This window comes from Cydia pomonella, chromosome 20 (assembly GCF_033807575.1).
Source record: "Cydia pomonella isolate Wapato2018A chromosome 20, ilCydPomo1, whole genome shotgun sequence".
Classification (NCBI taxonomy): Eukaryota; Metazoa; Arthropoda; class Insecta; order Lepidoptera; family Tortricidae; genus Cydia; species Cydia pomonella.
In genome coordinates, this window is record NC_084722.1 from 10,199,251 (window position 1) to 10,218,676 (window position 19,426).

Genomic DNA, 19,426 nt, shown 5'->3' on the forward strand with positions numbered 1-19,426 from the left:
CAGGCAATTAAAAATATTTTTATAAAAATATACTACATCTAAAGCATACAACAATAAAATTATTATAAAAACATAACCAAAGTAGCCATGACAGCATGTAGGGTCCAAGCTGCCGGAGATCAGGGCCGCAGAGGGCGGAACCATCTGGAAGGGCGAAAGCGGACTATCTGCGCCGTGTCCAAGACCACGCCTTTTTTATGTGAGCCTTGTTCCAACCACTTATAACTATATCGATAGGTAGGATATACTCATACATAAGCACTAAAAATACTTCCATGTTTATTTCTATACCTATGAAGAAATTTGTTATTTATAATTAATTGACGACCGATCTGACGTAGTGGGTAGTGAGTAGTGACCCTGCCTATGAAGCCGATGGTCTCGGGTTCAATTCCCGGTAAGGGCATTTATTTGTGTGATGAACACAGACATTCGTTCCCAAGTCATGGGTGTTATCTATGTAAGTACATATAGAAGTATGTATTTATCTATATACGTATGTATATCGTCGCCTAGAACCCATAGCACAAGCTTTGCTTAGTTTGGGGCTAGGACTATCCGTATAAGATTGTCCCCAAACTTATTTAAAAAAAAACGCATTTCAGTCATCTTTGTCATACTTATTGTTATCTCTTTCGGTGTGCATCTAGCCTCGGCAGCTGGAGAGAGGAGAACTTGGGCACTTTTTCTTAAATATCGTTAGGTGACAAGCAAAACTCGCTAATTACCACCACAAATCCATAGGCATAATGAACCATATTACTACTACAATAAGGTTGTTCAATTATTTTTTAGTAATTAGTGAGTTTTGCTTGTCATCTGACGATATATGATAGTTAATTATTTTTATTCACAAATTTTTTTTTATTTGTTAACTGGTAGGTACGACAAAACGATTATGTCACGACTACCGCTATAGCGTCTTAACTAATGAATGAAGTGTCAATCGATTCATTTTTATGATATGTTACGTTATCTATCATACTATAACTTTAAATACATTCCCTATTTAGATAGGGAATGTATTTATTGTGTTTTTCTTAGGAAAATGAAATAATCATGTTTAATAGAATGCATTTTTGTAACTTTTTAAAAATATATAGGATATAATATATATATATATATATATATATAGTCCTCCTCATCGTTTTCGATGACGGCGACCCCAAATAAACACATTATGGACGTTGTCTAGCGTGAGCCCTAATGTGGCTGGCCAGGCCGAACTTGGTCTTAAATACTCTATTGCACGCGTGACAATAAAGTTGGCCAGCTGCGTTGAACGTGTACACGTAGGAGGGCTTAGGTCTCTCTTTCCGTAACTGGCGTTTTATTTCTAGGCTAGTGAGGCGGTTATCTTCGAATGTTTTGACACCGTTATGGATGGTAGAACGCCAAGAAGACCTCCTTCCAGCAAGCTCCTCCCAACGCTCAGGGTCGATGGCGCAAGCGCTCAGATGCCGTTTGAGCACGTCCTTGTAGCGCAGGTGCTGACCACCGTGCTTCCGCTTACCCACCGCCAACTCAGAGTAGAGCACAGCTTTAGGCAAGCGGTGGTCATCCATTCGAAGGACGTGCCCGCACCATCTGAGCTGCCGCTGCATTAGTAAGGCCTCCATGCCATACATTCCGGAACGACGCAGGACCTCAGAGTTGGGAACATGGTCCTGCCACTTGATCCTGAGTATAGACCGCAGACACCTCAGGTGGTAAGTGTCCAGTTTATTTATGTCTGTTTTGTAGAGGCACCATGTCTCTGCTCCATAATATAATATAATATAATATGTAGGCGACCCACTGGTAGTACTTGGCGCGGCTCTCCCCCGTGCCCCCGCCACTGTGCACGCCGAGTGGATTCTTGTTGTAATAATTAGCAAAGATAAATAAAAAGTCGAAGTAAATTGCACTAAGGTTTGGTTTACGTATTTACATCAAAGTCTGGTAAAAATCGGTCCCAACTGGTGATTTCAGTGTACAGACTCTGTCCTGGGCACTCAGTCGCGGTAACCTGGCGGTGGCCTATTAGATGGTAGGATGGAGAAATGAAACCCGCCTTCACTCCAATAGCAATCAGGTCTTTGGCAGCTTGCAGGCTCTTGGGGGGTGGCAGATCCGCTGAAACAGAAAAAGGTTAAAACACATTATCGGAAAATAGGGCTTGAAATAGAGAAATTTGGATTTTTTTCAGTTACTACAGCGCCAGAACTTGTGATGGTGTGTGATTCACATTGAACTTTATGACTGAGAATTCTGTTCATGATCTGTTACTTACAGTTAGAGACGCACCGAGGTTTTCTGGTATAATACATAGTTCATACAGTAAGGACTTCTGTCAATAAACAGATGTTAGGAGTAAGTAGGTAGTAACTTACAAACATAATCTCCTATGAAGACGATGCCAATACTCCGGCTGTTGACGCCTACGGCGTGTGCACCGACAGCAAACCAGCCTCGTCCTTCGTACACCGCGCCATCACTGCCTATCGCGAAACTGCAACAAAATTTGCATTGAAAGTTATGTTATATCGATATAACGCAAACTGTACCTATTGCTAGAGTTAGCCTAGCATCTTACTTGTTGACTCGACAATCAAACAATCGTTTATTGAGAACAACCGATACACGTCATTTAACATTTTCTGCTTAGCACACTTTGCATACCAAGAAAGATGATAATTATGTCATTGAATTATTAGGCATCATTAAATTGTAAACAACGAGTAACCAGAAGGCTAGGGTATCCCAAGCGCAGTGCATCGGCATTGCCGTCCAGCATGGCAATGCCACCAACATTCTGGGCACCCTACCGACTGGCTCTTATGTGGACCCGCTATTATATTAGTAAATATTTTTTTACTTACTTGATTCTATAGGTACACATTCGTTTATTTAAGTTTGTTGTGTATAAGTATTGATAGTTTGATTGACACTAAGATAGCAAAAAAAATATTAATTGACGCCTCCGGCTTTGGGCTTCAAATTAACACTTATTTGTAAATTCTTGTTTAATACACAATGTTCTATGTATCTCATCACACTTGCTCGAAAACGGTGTTTTCGTATGCCGACATACTGAGATGGAATGAGCTAGATATATATAGCTCATTCATCATATATATAAACCTCATATGTTTCAAGTAGAACGAATGTTTGAAATATCACCGTATTTAAGTTTTTTCCTCACAAATGTGATGAAAAACATTGTGTGTGCCACGGGCGGTACAAGAATTACAAACTCGTGTAAATTAAACTTAGCACTTGTCGTAAGTTCTTGTCTACCGTCCTTAATACACATTATACTATTTATTGAGCCCATTATTGACGTAGCCCTTATCTTTCTTGGGTTCAGATTGATTATTTGATTAGATATTTACCAATAACAATACGATATTTGGTTTATAAATGCCTATAGCACTATTATGAACACCTGTAACCTGTAACAAACGCGGAAGTCTTTCGAACACAGGTCAGGCTTTTCTATGACCACTTTATATCATTGTTTAAAGAAAACTACATTTGCATAAAACAAATGTACTTATGTATCAATCAATGGTATTAATACGTACTTGTATCCAATGTCACTCCATTCCTGGTCGTCCTGATGGTAAGTCTGTATACCCCGCATGGCGCCCTTGCATTGTTCGGCGGTGAAGCATGCTGCTGGAATGTATGTGTGGTGGATGGTCACATAAGGAACGGGCAAACTGAGGCGGTCAACGGAAATGGCTGGTTTGGCTCCCCAATCTTCTCTTGAATAGTATGGGAAGCGCAGACGGTAACCTTCAATAACGTAAGTTTTTTATTTAAATTAATCATCATCAATAAGTATTTATTTGTAAATATAAATATTTATAATTCATTAAATTCTTACCTCTGAAATTTCTGTTACTCTCATTTTTTTGGTAAGCTGGAAAACTTAAAACGCTGACAGCCACACAGCCAAATATAACAATGTATCCACATCCAGCCATTGTTTATCTGAAAAATTAAGTATATATTTTAAGCATCCTATACATTCGGGTAATACTGTGTGATTACTATGACGTTATGCATCCGCCTGAAATTATAATCAAAATATTAATCTGAAAGACCATTTTTTTTATATTTAAGTATTCAAATACAATCATAAAAGCTTTTAGCTTAATAAAGCAGGGTATCCAAGTAAATACCGATAACTTTGCACGATAAAAACTATTTGAAATAAAAGACTTCAGGGATTAAATTATGCGGCGTACGTAAGGGCATCTCTCTTTTTCATGCAAAACAGTTAATCAGGTTACATTGAAGATCACTGCACTTTTGACATGAATTTCAATTTATGCTAATTCATCACTTTGCAGACACGGTTTTAGTATAAGATGGTAAAATTCCATAAAAATTAATACCAAAAATTAATTTTGCTTAAATTTGATGCTTAACAGGAAAAAAAGTTGTTTGATATTTTGTGTCATTTGTTTAGAAAACCGGTCTACTTACGAGAGCTTTATAGTACATTGTGCAACGAGGGGGGTAAGTGCAATTTTGGATACGAGGGTGGTAATTCTCGACAGCCGCGGGCTGGAGGGTATTAAACACCCGAGTTTGCAATATTCTTACCCCCGGAGTTACACACAATGTTTTTCATCACACTTGCGAAGAAAAAACTAAATTTTAAGCGAAATAATTCTTAAATACGGTGACATATCAAACATTCGTCCGCCATTTTGTAATTTCTTGGCAGGTAGGCATCGAAGGCACAGACCTATTCGGCATTCAGCCACGATTGAAAATTATGTAAAAATATTTTAAACGGCTGTTAAATTAATCAAATTAAATAATTTTAAACATACTCAAAAATATTAAATTATAAACGTCAGTATTTTAAAAGTCAAACTCATTTATGCTATTTGGTTTTTATAAGTGACACAATAAAAAAAGGGGAGTTAATTTAATTTAGAATCTAGAGCGTAGTAAGGGACTCAAAAGCGCACGAGATGTAAATAACTTTTATCTCGTGTAGTAGGTACACAATTTTTTTACGTCAGTCAGCCATCAAAAAATACAACCTGAAAAAAATTTAATCCGTCTTCATCACTATTTCACTCATGTTTTCTGAAGGTATTCTAACAATTAACTTTAATTACCACAATGAAACAAAACGAAAGAAATTTCAATAAAAAAATATGAAAATAATGAATTAACGAACATAAATTGACAGTTAAATCGACAGTCAATTCCCTAGGAAGTTATAGCTTTTTTTTCCTAATCCATAACTCCCGCGGGAATAAAATAGGCCTTTGTCCTTCAGCACACCTGCATGAAATAAGATCTTTTTCGAGCAAGTGTGATGAAATAGTACATTACGATACAAGTGCGAAAAATAGGAAATTCGAAACGAGTGGCGATAAATTAAAACACGACCGAAGGGAGTGTTTTAAATCGACACGAGTTGCGAATTACCTATTCGCACATGTATCGTACAACGTTTTACAGTACATCTTCTTCTTCCTCGCGTTATCCCGGCATTTTGCCACGGCAAAACGTAACGTTTTACAGTACATATGGCCCTTTAAATGTTCGACACAGTAACATAATATGCTACTTCTCGCACTAGTGCTATAAAGTAGCCCCATATGTACTGTAAAATACATAACGTACTTATTTGAATATCATTATCATCGGAATCGTTCCTTTTTTTACTAATATGAAGTAAATAAAATTATATATGTAATATACATCGACTACTTACACTTCAAATATTATATTTTCCGTCCTCGGCGCTGATCACCCTCTTAATGATATCTATGCAAAGCAATCGTGTTTATATACGTAGCACATTATGCGATATGATGAATTTCTTGAGATAATTCGGCGCGTCGTGAATATTAGTGACGTATTGATTAGTCATTCACGGGTAGGAAGAACCGTAAGTGAGTGTAAACAATCCTTTAAAGTGGGATAGGTACAAAACCCGTTACAAAACATTCACATCCTTTACGAGTAGTATAATGGAAAGCTTTGCTTACATCTGATACACGGTGCAACTCGAGGAACCTAAAAGATTTTAACCACTCAGGCCCAAAAACATAAAAAAGTTATATGAGTTTAAGTACATTTCGTCAAAATAATTGTTCGTTTTTTTTTAAATGTTAATGCATATATAAAGTAAATGTTATTGGTAAAACTGGCACTTGAAATTAATTTTTACTTACCACGAGTTAGTAGATCGAAGAACATAAATGATAATATTAAAATAAAAAAATCCCTTAAGTTAGTTAAGTGTAGCAAAATTTCGTTCCGTTTGTTCACAGTTCAACTTAACACTGTTCCTCGCTTAGCTTTGTCATCTTACCTAACGGAGACCTGCCTTCGAAGAGAATAACTGGCAAAAAATACTAATTTAGTTTGTTACACATATGATCATATGTATAATTTGGAAGGTATTTCCGTCATGTAATTATTATGTTATTTATACGATATTTCATATTTTTATTTGTAATAATTACTATAAGTTGTGTATGTTATATATTATTTTAGTTAAATTAATTAGCTAATACAAACTGTATATGATATATTAATATATACGAAATATCTTAGATAATTTCTACCATATAGGTATGCTATAAACATATATTTTTTGTTGGTATATTTGACGTGTGTTATATGATAGATTACTTATCATTGTTTCCAATAAAACCGTTGAACTTCGTTCACATTATTAGTTTTTTTTTTCATAATATACAGTATTCGACTAATCAACCCCTTTCATTTTATACTCATATTAAAGGGGTTGTGAAAAAGTATGTACTCTGCCATTTTGTAGGAGGCCATTCTAATTTTATACTTGTGAACAAAATAATATGTAATCCACTATTTTGAAGCAGCGGCCAGCTGTGAACCAACCAACAACGATTCGAAATTAATTAAATTGTATTGCCGTTTGCCGTATAATTTCAGTTTATTACTAAATTTGACCCAAATAAACAGGGCAAACTAAATAAAACCGTTTAAAAAGTGTTGAGTTTATATGAACCCTCCTATGACTCTCATTACTGTCTTTATTAGTTCAGTGTTGATATGTCGCCATTGTCTCCAAAACCTCACGACAGAATTTGTAGTGAATATTTTATCAGAACAGAGGCAGAAAATCAGACGAGCAAGAAAGTCAATGTTATGTTACCACGATATTCCCCAAATTATATAAACAGGTAAATTAATTATAAATCCCGACCAGAAATATCTGATCATTGCCAAGAGGGCGCTGTTATTCGCATGTATATGATGACAGTTTAGTATGAAATATTTAGTGCCAATTAAATTGCGCAATATGGCGCGTGATCATATATTACTGGTCAGGCTTTAAAAACAAAATCCCAACTTCTGAAATGGTCTTTAAAGAGCATTAATATAGCATGTTGCACTATAGTTACAGTATTACTCTTATTGTCTTTATTAATGGCTGTGCGACACTTCTTACAAAACCGAAGTTTGACAACGATTCAGGGACGAATCATGCTGTCCCTTTTGTATGGCACTATCCCTTTCGGCCATTTAGGGTTGTCGAAATTTGAGTCATTATCTTATCTGTGGTTAAGCACGTATAGGGACGTCAACTTGTGCCAACCCTAATAATTGCTCGGAGCAATGCTGAGCCGAACGGAACCGAGAAAAGGAGGAGTGTCGCCCCACTGCTACCGTTACCAAACATTATACGGTGTTTTTAACTCCATTAATTTCAGGCTAAGGCTAAGTACATTTGCGCAGCAGATTAGAGTACGGTGCCGTTGTTTGGGATCCTTTTGAGGACAAGTACTCTCTAATGTTGGAGAAAATACAGCGCAAATTTGCTCGTTGGTTATATAAAGAAGCCTATGGGTACTATCCGTATCTCTATCCCTCCATCTTTGTATCGGGGATGGTCGGGCTGGATACACTTGAACTGAGGAGGAGGTTCTTACTCTTAGTTCACTATCTCTGGATCGTTCACCATCGAGTCTACAGTCCAGAGGTGTTGGAGAAGTTTGGATTGATAGTTCCTAAGAGTACCCCAGGATGTGGACGGGGCAGTAACACCACGCCGCCGGCCGTGCCTGTCGCAGCAGCCTTTTGCTCGCGCATGCTACGCGAAGCACGTTCCTACCTTGCACGCCCTATAGTCTACATTCAATGCTCGCTCAGTCTACATTCAATGTTTGCCAATAGTTTAGCGTACCGATGCAAATTATGCAATACTGTTAGACACTTTCTAAATTCGAATTATTGTAATTAATTGGCTGAATTTGTAAATTTTATCTTCCTTGATATTTTATATATTCTAAATAATGTAATTTAGTAATTAATTGACTGAATTTGTAAATTTTATCTTTCTTGACATTTTATCTGTTTGCATGTTTTTATTTTTTGTTTTCCTGACATCTATTTTTATAGTGTTTAAGCGAATTGGTGTAGTATTGTAAGCTTGCACTGTGTTAAATAAATAAATAAAAACATATAAGGAAACTAAATGGCATAGTTAATTATTTATTTTTTGGATTTTTCTTTAAAAGTTCGTCCGAAATAGTAATTTCGTTTAGTAGCAAACTACAAACTCATACTCAACACTAATCAATATGTGATGAGGAGACATGATTTACTGAGTTATTTGAACTTAACAGATTAAATATTAAAGGTACTAAATCCTGGCGTAATAAAAATAATTGTACCTTAGCGTTTTTTCTTAAAAATAAAATTGATACCTTGAAAAATTATAACGCCTGCAAAATTGTAATAGCAAGCAAAATATAAAATGAGTAAAACTTGGAAACCACAAATAAAATGACTCGTATTATAATTGAATATGAAGGTACAAAAATTTGGCTTTTATAGAATTTATCAATAACCACGGGAACATAGCGTAATAAAGTACACCCGCCATTCTGACTGTCAGGATGGCGGGTGTACTGTTTATTGGTGATAACTTTAAGTACCGTGAGGTACAATTTTTTTTAATGGAGGTACTAAATAGTACCAATTAGGTACAAAAATATGGTATGGTTTTCATTTAATTTTATTTAGGTACACCCGCCATTCTGACACTCACGAAACTGACACAAAGTTGATATTCGCGAGTAATACTCTTATTTAAGACGCGTGCGGCATTGTGGCGCCTACTGGAGCGAATGGAGTGTGGTGGGGTCCGTACCCCGCGCGGTCACTTGTTTTCGTAGACAGCTTATTGTTGCTTATAAATAAATGCTATCTTCTCATTACCGGTAATATAAGGTCTGTGATATCTCTATACCACCAAGCCACTAAGGTTTTAGATGTACTTACTACACAGTCAAAAAGTCCACTTATCTAGTTCTTTAATACTTATAAATATAATCTCCTATGAAAACGATGCCTATATTCCGGCTGTTGACGCCGTAGGCGTGTGCACCGACAGCAAACCAGCCTCGTCCTTCGTACACCACACCATCACTGCCTATTGCAAAGTTGCAGCAAAATAATCTTTAAAATGTAGTAACGAATATCTTAACAAATACGATATTTCTTTACCACACTATATCGTGTCTCATGTACAGTTCGAGCCAAAAAACCTTGGGTTCAGGGCCTAAGTAAGCAAAATGGTGTTGCTTCGGTTAAGTATCTGGCAAGGAGGCGTGGGGAGCAGAGCAAGGAGGCGTGGGGAGCAGAGCAAGTAGGGTAGGGTGAGATTTCACTTCCTCGATAATCGTGATATATATGTTTCTCGAAATGTCTTGTCACGCTATTGGGCAATTTTTTTGCCAGATTTGAATATTATAATGAAGATACAAAAACGAATTTTCCGGGTGAAGACGCTCGGGCCGTGGGGACGAGGGCACACAGCATTTATAAAGTAAGTAAACCTAACCTAACGCTTTATTGACTTATCTAGTGACCATGAATGGTGGGGCAAGCGGATGTCCTTTGCCGAATAGGTTACGGGTTCATCACTTTACATAATTGTTTTAGGAAAACAGTAGTTTAAGGAAGTTAAAAAGCGCTCTTCAAAGTTCCGCCTAGTTTTCCATATTGTTCGAAAATGTACTCTACTTGACAGTATCAATACGTACTTGTATCCAATGTCACTCCATTTCTGGTCGTCCTGATGGTAAGTCTGTATATCCCGCATGGCGCTCTTGCAATGTTCGGCGGTGAAACATGCTGCTGGAATGTATGTGTAGTTTATGGTCACATAAGGAACGGGCAGACTGAGGCGGTCAACGGAAGTGGCTGGTTTAGCTATTCAGTCACTATTACATCACATCACGTTAAGTGCACTTTATGCCAACTTCTAGCATTTAGAACATTTACCCAAACCGACAGTAAACGAAGATTACATCTAACTACTGATCCTGCTCACAAAATTTCGCGAGAAATGGTGGAGAAATGTGACCTCCAGCGGAGAACATCCGTACATACGAAAGCATTTTTGCCCTAGCTGTAACGGAGACCTTCACTAACGCTCGGTATTCTGAGGATGTGCAATAAAAAGGATATGTATTGTATTGTCTATTTTAACTTTTATTTGACTAAATTCTCACCTCTTAAATTTCTAATGCTGTAGTTTTTTTTGGTTAGCTACTGGCAAACTCAAAATGCTGGCAGCCAAATAGGCAAACAACAATGTATCCAGCCATTGTTAATCTGAAAAATAAAGCATAATTTTTTTTTTGCTCCCTATATCTACATTACATCCCCATGTTTTATTCGGGTAATGTCTGTGTGATTACTATTACTTTATGCTTCCATCCTAATATAAAAATACAAAAATCCTTTATTACAACCAAAATATTGCTTGAAATATCCAATATTTCTAAATTAGTATTTTAATGAGACGATGAATTATTCAAAATAAATACCTACCTACTTTTTTATATTAAAAACCGTATTTATAAGGCGAATATTGGCTTTCGTGATTGAATCGTGAGGCGTAGGTAGGTTAAAGACATAGCTCTTTTTCATCGAAAACAGTGAATCAGGTAAAATTCAAGATCACTGCACTTATGACATGGGTGTGATCTTCGAAGATTCATTCGTTTTTGCAGACACGGTTTGGATATACTACAAATAAGCACATAGTTATTTTAAGCTTTAATGCTTAAGAAGAAAAAAAAAGGTTTGATTTTACGTATCATGCGTTTAGTTAACCGGTCTTTTTTATGAGAGCTTTAAATTAAATGCCTACGGAATTGCGAGTTCGTAAATTATGTTTTTTTTTTACTAATACGAAGTTAAGATACAAGATACAATTAACAAAATACATCAACATAACATATAAAATATATGGAGTACTTTCGTAAGTTCCTTAAGTTAACCTTCAATTTTTTTTCCGTTCTCGACGCTGACCACCCTCGATAATAGCTATACAAAGCAATCGTGTTTATATACGTAGCACATTATGCGATATCATAAATTTGTTGAGATAATTCGGCGCGTCGTGGACATCAATGACGTACTGATAAATCATTCACGGCTGGGAAGATCCCTAAATACGAGAAAGTTATGTAAACAATCCTTTAAAACGGTATAGCTACAAGAAACCCCCTACAACACGTTCACATACTTTAGTAAAACGGAAATCTTTTCCTACATCTTTTTAATAAATAGATACTTTAATGCACATCAAATTAAATATTTAAAAAAAATGGTACACATAATGCCTCAAGCCTTAACCCCCTTATTCATAAAACTTTACGAACCTGATTTAGTTAAATTATGCTTAATCCCTTTCTTACAAATACAAAAGTTAAAATGACAGATAAGGACAAACGATTCATAGCTAATTCAGGCCAGTAACGCGTTTATGAATAAGGTCATAAGTGTTTAGGCAATGAATTTAAGCTTGCTAAGTTGCCTAAAGGTACGAGATTGAAAAGCTTGATTATATCTCTATTGTATATACAATACTTTATCTACGAGTCATCTAAAATAACTCTTTTTTTTACTATAAAACCTAAATTATTAATGAAAATCTCAGTAGACAAAAATGTATGCATGCTCCTCCGGAGTTGCAGGCGTCCATAGACTACGGAGACTGTTTACCACCAGGCGGGCCGTATGCTTGTATGTACGTATTGTAAAAAAATGTAGTACAAAAGACATAAACTCCACGTGACCCCGCGCACGTTTAATCTTTTCTATGAGAGCGTGGCGGCACGTGATTGGTAATTTTTTATTATAGTTGACTACAGGGACATAGACATAGTTGACTACGTATCGAAAAGAATCTTATACTTGACTTGGGAGTAAAGTAAAAAGTACACAATTATAGTCTGCTTTACGAAATCTTAATTCATATCACGCATTACAGTCGACGAGTAGAAAATAATATTATCATAACAGTACAATATTTTACTAAAAACAGTCTAGGACTAAAATAATCAACATTAACATACACAAAAAAAATAACCATTAACAACATATCAGTCTTAATTTAACACTATAAATAATATATTAAATCACAGTCTTGCCAATAACAGCTTCAAAGTACAATAAACATGACGAATCTATAAGGGTTCCGTTTTTTGCCATTTGGCTACGGAACCCTAAAAATCATTTCAATGATCAGGTAGTGTTGAAGTAGTTAGTTTACTTAATCTATTAGAGTGCCTACTTCAATATAATACATATTTTCAAAAAATTAAGGTAATACTTAGACAAACGATAAGCGATGACCGAATGACTATCTGGCTTACCTGTGTGGGGCTGCGGTCGAGCGGGTAGACGGAGCGGGGGTGATTATCGCCGTGGCCAACGCTGCCACCCGCTAATACTCGTAGTTAGTGATTGGTTAAATTGAAACTACGCGCTTGTTCATTTTGAAACGTGCGTCGATATTATAAGTATTTGCATGAAATAAACATAACAAAATGTAATTTATAGTAATATTAAATAATAATAGTGCAGTAAAATACTGCTTATAAATATTTCCCGAAAGTACCGGGAATATCGGGACTTTTAAATTGAATTACCTGTTCTTAGCTGAGCTCAAAATCCCGGGCAAACTCTAACCTCCGTAGTTTGACAGATGTATGTGTTTAAAAGGGGTCCGGCTATATACGATACGATATTTACCTTTGTATACAATGATTAGCAATAAAGAAGTTTGTATGCTGCGCCAGCTTGTATTGGAGATGATGTTTTACCATTTTCAACCTATTTTAAAACATGTAGGTAACAGCCGGCCATTTAGTCTAATACCGTTCCACGACTCTTCAGGGACACTTTATCTACGTGTACCTAATAATAAAGAGTAGCAAGTAGCCAATGAGTAGCATTCCACTATATCTGAGACAGTTAAACCATTCGAAAATAATGCCCTCAAATTGTCATAGATAAACTAGGCAAAGTAGAGTGGAATGAATCTTTTGTAAACAGTAGGTATGAGTCATTATTCGTTATTAGTGTCAAGAAATAAGCCTATTAGGTAAAGGAAAACTGCCATAATAAACCAGGGGAGTTACTCGTGAACTGTTCTGTTTCAGGCGGGGACTTTCGAAATTAATTGATTGATTTATGTATTATCCGTACCTACTAAAATCTATTAGTAATACCGATGAGTAAATGTTTGAGTTAACCGCCTTTTGTCATTTCTTTTTACGTCACTCATATTCGTGGATCCTTCAACTAGCCGTAGCCGTTTTGTTCCTAAACTTTTTAATGTTTCCTCTTAACCTCTTGATATATTTAGGAAAATGTTTTACGCCTAGTTTAAAATAATTTCAAGAAAACGAAACAAGAAAGTGAGAAAGGAAGTAAATATTCTTTATTGCACCAATAATATAAATAATAGGCATACTTAGGTAAAAAGGATCTTTTTTGTAGGTACTAACTTTGTTACCCCCACATATAACCGGTGAACTAGTAGTAGGTAAGCTGTAGGTAGAGATGTATTTATTCTAATTGCTACTTACTTTCGTATACACACATTAAATTCATACATTTCTAAAGTATAGGTCAATATGGGGAAGACCGGGATATAAAATGTTTGCTTAGAAAGAGAGTCATAGGGCAAGAATTCCTTGGAATACGTACTTCGCTCAAACAGTCAAAAAGGCAGTTTCGCTCCTTCTGCTCTACCGACCTTCTGTAGGTGAAGTATTACAACTTGAGCATAACGTCAACGCCATACTGGATAGGGTTTATAAGTGGGGCATAAACAATAAATTTCGATTTGGTCCCCATAAGACCAATATGATAACAACCACACCCAAGGCCAACGCCGCATAAATTCACATTAGGATCAGACTGGATCGGTGAACGAACATTTCAAATTACTTGGCGTAATAATCTATCAAAAACTCCGAATCACACAACACTGCCAGTATGCAATCAATAAAGCAATAGCCATCAACAAGAAGATATGCATCTATGTATGCTACTTATAATCTATCGACAGGTAATAGAACCTATCATAACATATGCTGCTGAAATATAACAAAACGCAATAGATAGCAAAAAAGTCCAAAACGCTCTGCTCAGTCTGCAGCGGGGCTTTGCCATTAAGATCATACGCGGATTCCGCACGCTTCCCACCGTTGCGTTGCGTCGATCACGCTGGCCGGACTGACGCCGCTCCCACTATTTTGTTGGATGGCGCATGCTAGCCTCGTTGGCAATGAGACAGCGGACATCGCAGCCAAGCATGCGGCCGCACTCCACAAGCAACCGACCTATTGTACATTTCCCACTCTCGTATATCGTGTAAAACCCAAATTAAGAAAAATTATTGCAGACACACCATAATAAAACACATATACAGAGAGCAAAACATGCAAGCACGTAAAACACATTAGACGATATATTCGCTATGTGCACGACTGTCACGCAACCTAGCGTCCGAAAGTCTAGGGGAAAACGTCAATGCACTACATCTTATAAAACTACTCCAAAACTAAAAACTACTGAACAGATTTTCATACGACTTTCATCTATCAATAGAGTGATTCTCGAGGAAGGTTTAGGTATAACGTGTTAAGGTTTTGTGTAAATTGGTTGAAATATAACGATGTAGTCGGAAAAAATCACGCTGGCTAGGAACTTTAATTGAAAACGTTGCCTAATCCGTTTGAGCTATAACAACACAATGTATGATGGGGTTGTCTCTCTTTCATGGGTCTACAAAGTCCGTGATGTTGAATGTCTATCGATTAAGGATAATGTACTATACCCATTCATAACTTCTAGAAAAATATCACATACTTAGTATGTGGCATTTGCAAAGCTATTTACACGGATACAGTATTAATAATTATCAAATTAAATACGTTAGTTATATGAAGCATTTCATACAGATTACAATGATTCCTTACACCATAAAATTTAAATAAATATTTTATCCGCAGTTAGATCTAATTTTTACCACCTTATGCGCTAGGATCGCTTTACTTACCCCCACCATTCTCTTCGCACGGTCCCAATACTTCTTACAACCATCACATTTCGGATGACACTAATTCTAACCGGTCACGGGTATACCAAATTCTATCTTAAACGTTTTGTCAAAATTATCAATGACGCTTGTCCCTGTGACAACGTCACGCAGCAAACAATGGAACATTTTATTAAAAATTGCCCACGATTCCTTTACGCAAGAACGATCCACAACACCATATGCAGCATAAGCCTACGTAAAAAGAAGCTCTGACATCTTTTTGAAAATACATAATCCCATCAAAAAGATGTTCAGGTAAAATGTTGCCAAGACGAAAACATAAGGGCCGATTTAGACGGCACGCGAACTCGCATGCGATTTTAGTTACATTGCGGACTATTGAGGTTACAACTGATTCGGCGACCGATCAAATACCGCAATGTAATGAAACTCGCATGCGAGTTCTCGCACCGTGTAAATGAGCCCTAAGGCTCGCACTATCAAAAAGTTACCAGATCTTTTGTAGAGCCAAGCTTCTAACTCTACAAGCCCTAACTTCACACACTACACCTTAGTAAAAGTATATGACTTGGCCGTTTCGCTACCGTCACATGGACGTAAGGAGAATAATTTATTCACTACTTATTCATTATTTTTTATTATACAATACTCCGTATAGTAACGAAACGGCATATTTTGACTAAGACATCCTACATACCAAATTTCAGCTTTCTAGGACTTCAGGAAGTACCCTAACGGTTTTGATGATCATCAGTGAGTAAGTGAGTCTGTGACGAAATCGAGTTTTTTTAGATATGAATAAAATCTAAAGTAGAGCTATGCAATTGAATTTTCACTTAAAGTTCACCATTGACATTGTATCCCGAGAATTTTGTTTATCTGGTATAATCCATACCCAAGTTATGGGTTCAAAAAAACGAAGAAACACTTCGAGAAAAGGTAGGTAGTATAGGGTTATGTTATAAGTACCATTGCGTTTCGCTTTACCCGTCTTGGCGTTGGCGAGTAAAATCATTCAACAAATAACTATATTACTGTCAGGCGTTCTACACTAGCCAGCTGTGGTACCATTTCACGAAACGATCGTTCAATAGACTTCGAGTACAGTACAACAACGCGTTTCGTGCAATGTTACGGCTACCGTGGCGGTGTAGTGCGTCTGGTATGTTCGCCGAGAACAGAGTAGATGACTTTTACGCTATAATGCGTAAAAGGCACTGGTCGTTTGTCGGGAGAGTGAGCGAAACGGCGAACAGTATTGTTAAAGTAGTGTATACAACCTGCTACTGTATGAGCAAGGTTTCCCCGCTGCACCTATATCTATAGTCTTAATTTTAATTGTATATTTTAATTGTATATTTTATTTTATTGTATTGTTGCTTTATTGTAAATTAATGGGTTAATACCTGAATAAATAACATTTTTATTTTTATTTTTTTATTTTTATTACGGAAATTATGAATTTATCCATATTACCTGCGTATAAAGATCTAATGCTTTTGTAAGAAGACAACGATTATCCGAGTCGTCCGTATTTGGGGAAACAGATAGTAAAAAACTTATTACTGCCTATGAAGCCGATGCATGGTCCTGGGTTCGATTCGAATTCCGGTAAGAGCATTAATTTGTGTGATGAGTACAGATATTTTTTCCTGAGTCATGGATGTTTTCTATGTAAGTATTTGTATATTATATATATCGTTGTCTGCGTACCCACAACACAAGGCTTCTTGGCTTACCATGGGACTTTGTCAATTTGTTTAAGAATGCTCGTATAATATATTTATTTATTTTATTTATTAATAGAACACCTCAAACATATTACCAAATATAACTTATAGGCAATCGGCCACCCGTATTTCTAGCGAGGATCGATTGACCCTCTCCTAATTTCAGTATAATAAAGAAAAAAAGACGGTCTAAACTTAAATAATTATTTAAGCATTCTATCTCATCCGCGATTCAAATTCCGATCAAAATGAATTTTTAAATGTTTATTATTAGAAAACCAGTTTTTTACCAGTAACCCAAAGATTGTCTGGAAGAGATCGCTTTAACGATAAGACCGTCTGTTGTCTACCATAGGTTAATCAATATGCTTAATTATATTATATGTTATGTTTATTTTGATATTGATGAGTTATAAGAATATTTGTATTGTAATTTGAACATATTATATTGTATAGTTATGGGAATATTGAAGTTCCGAAGGTGTTCTCCCTAATCGGTCAAGTTTGTAAATCGTATCTTTCAAAACATTACGTACTCAGTTCTGTTAATCGTACTATTCAATTTTATCGGCTTCAAGCCTTATTGATTGTAAAGAGCTTCAACGTCCTAGTGTGTAGTAACATAAACCTTATTCCAAAGATATAAGACCACCAATGGTCAATTCATAGTATTGCTGACACTTATTATTCCTGATCAAATCCTGGATTCTGTGAAATTTCATATTGGTGTAGTTATTTGTGGTCTACTATTAAATATGTCAGTTATCATAGCATTTGAGTAATGTAAAAAAAAAGTTGTATTCCCATCTGTGCCCGCCTCCTGACTGGGGGGGCGGATTCATTCCCATCTGTAGCAGGCAGGGACAAATGGGAATGAATGTTTCCCATCTGTGACCGCCTCGGTTCCTTGCTGTCTTTTTTATTATACAAATGTCGATTTTGATATAGCAACTATTAATTCCAATTCGTGGAATACTTTCTTTTACTTTTAATCCTAAAATGGTGATCAAATCTGCAACATAACTACTACTATACTTATTATAGGTAGTTGTTATGATGAAACCAGTAAAAAAAAAACTCATTTATGATATAAATTATTTATGCTGAACCGCGTCAAGTATTTAACATTACATTATAAGATTTTTATTTTACGAATTGGTATTTTAACTAATCAAATAGCAACTATCAAAATCGACATTTGTATAATAACAAATACTTCCAGGTCAGGGGGTCGGCACAGATGGGAATACAAAAAAAAAGATAATTATAACAAATAAGTACTTACAGCTTTATTATAATAGGTAAAGTAAATCAGTGTAATAATTTAAGTCATGACGATGACAATTTTGATAAGGGGCTTCCCGGTTTTGATGCGTCGAGTGATTTCACACCTTCCTACTTAAGATTTAATTGTTTGATATAGTTTTTATCCATGTATATTTAGATATTCTTTGCCATAAATAAAATCAAAAGTATAATGGGTTACGTGATAACATACATCCGCAAAGAAATTCAAAGGTGTTTGAGAAGCCTCCAACCCGCATTGGGCCAGCGTAGGGACTATAGCCCAAACCTTCTTGCGGATGCGGCCTGTGCCGAGCAGTGGGACGTATATAGGCTGAATTATATTATGATTATTATAATTAGCATACATTTACTATCGTCTTCCACAGTACCTCTGTCTAAGTAAACATCCTACTAGCACCGAATTATGATAACAAGAGAACGTGACCCATTACAGATAAAGATAACTGACCATAAAATAATTGGGAGAAGATTTGGTAAATAATGTGGAAATATTGCGGCTCCAGAAAACCATTGACCCGCGAAGTTTTTTGATAGCTCATGTGCCAAAAACCTGTCTAACCTAACCTAACCGTCTACAATCTGGGGTCCACGAACACAGAAAATAAGAAAAACAAGCTTTTTTTAATCGACTTGTAAATTTCAGAGAAGGTTACTCGTCGGGATCTTATATTTTTTCCGATTAGTCGAACATTGCTGGACCGAATTTGTTTTTTTTTTGTTTGAATGCGTATCTACTTCACAGGTTAGTTCTATTAACATCAAGTCATGATCTTATAATGGAATCCTGGAAAATCGAGGGAACTCTTTAAAAATATTAGAGGCACACTCTCGAGATTAAATTCCAAAAACTCAAAGTGAGCAAGGCTAATTGAAAAATGTATTCGTTCATTCGGTTTAAGATGAGCGTTGTCTGTCAGTACCTAAATACACGTGGAGAGTACACCGATAAATAAAACGTGGTATAAAGGATCGTAAATTTACAGATTTTTAAGGTTGATTGTTTTGCGGT

At 36.2% G+C, this 19,426-nt stretch overlaps 2 protein-coding genes across 4 annotated transcripts; both read right to left on the reverse strand.

Annotated features, from left to right (window-relative positions):
• Nucleotides 1-1,862: 1,862 nt before the first annotated feature.
• On the reverse strand, nt 1,863-10,703 carry LOC133528994 (peptidoglycan-recognition protein LB-like). Of its 3 annotated transcripts, none has more exons than XM_061866549.1 (6): nt 10,527-10,703; nt 10,056-10,146; nt 3,872-3,978; nt 3,567-3,780; nt 2,373-2,491; nt 1,863-2,115 (listed from the first exon to the last, which is right to left on the reverse strand). In XM_061866549.1, the coding sequence occupies exons 3-6, from the start codon at nt 3,969-3,971 to the stop codon at nt 1,919-1,921; spliced, it is 630 nt and encodes a 209-aa protein (XP_061722533.1). In that variant the 5' UTR covers nt 3,972-3,978; nt 10,056-10,146; nt 10,527-10,703; the 3' UTR covers nt 1,863-1,918. The 3 variants fall into 3 exon arrangements, with proteins under 3 accessions (XP_061722533.1, XP_061722532.1, XP_061722531.1); XM_061866548.1 differs by having other exon boundaries at nt 10,056-10,149; XM_061866547.1 differs by lacking the exons at nt 10,056-10,146; nt 10,527-10,703 and adding an exon at nt 5,729-5,839 and having other exon boundaries at nt 1,864-2,115.
• LOC133529321 (peptidoglycan-recognition protein LB-like) lies at nt 8,421-10,622 on the reverse strand. Its single transcript, XM_061867018.1, has 3 exons — nt 10,568-10,622; nt 10,056-10,224; nt 8,421-9,468 (listed from the first exon to the last, which is right to left on the reverse strand). Exons 1-3 carry the CDS (start codon nt 10,620-10,622, stop codon nt 9,324-9,326), a joined length of 369 nt encoding a protein of 122 aa, XP_061723002.1. The 3' UTR covers nt 8,421-9,323.
• Nucleotides 10,704-19,426: the final 8,723 nt, after the last annotated feature.

Coding starts and splice junctions, on each gene's coding strand:
- LOC133528994 (XM_061866549.1), bottom strand. CDS start 3,971: ATGGCTGGATGTGGATACATTGTTATATTTGGCTGTGTGGCTGTCAGC. Junction 3,781..3,871: donor GAGTAACAGAAATTTCAGAG/GTAAGAATTTAA, acceptor ACGTTATTGAAG/GTTACCGTCTGCGCTTCCCA. Junction 2,492..3,566: donor TGGAGTGACATTGGATACAA/GTACGTATTAAT, acceptor ATTTTGTTGCAG/TTTCGCGATAGGCAGTGATG.
- LOC133529321 (XM_061867018.1), bottom strand. CDS start 10,622: ATGGCTGGATACATTGTTGTTTGCCTATTTGGCTGCCAGCATTTTGAG. Junction 10,225..10,567: donor CCAGCATTTTGAGTTTGCCA/GTAGCTAACCAA, acceptor GTGACTGAATAG/CTAAACCAGCCACTTCCGTT. Junction 9,469..10,055: donor TGGAGTGACATTGGATACAA/GTACGTATTGAT, acceptor TACATTTTAAAG/ATTATTTTGCTGCAACTTTG.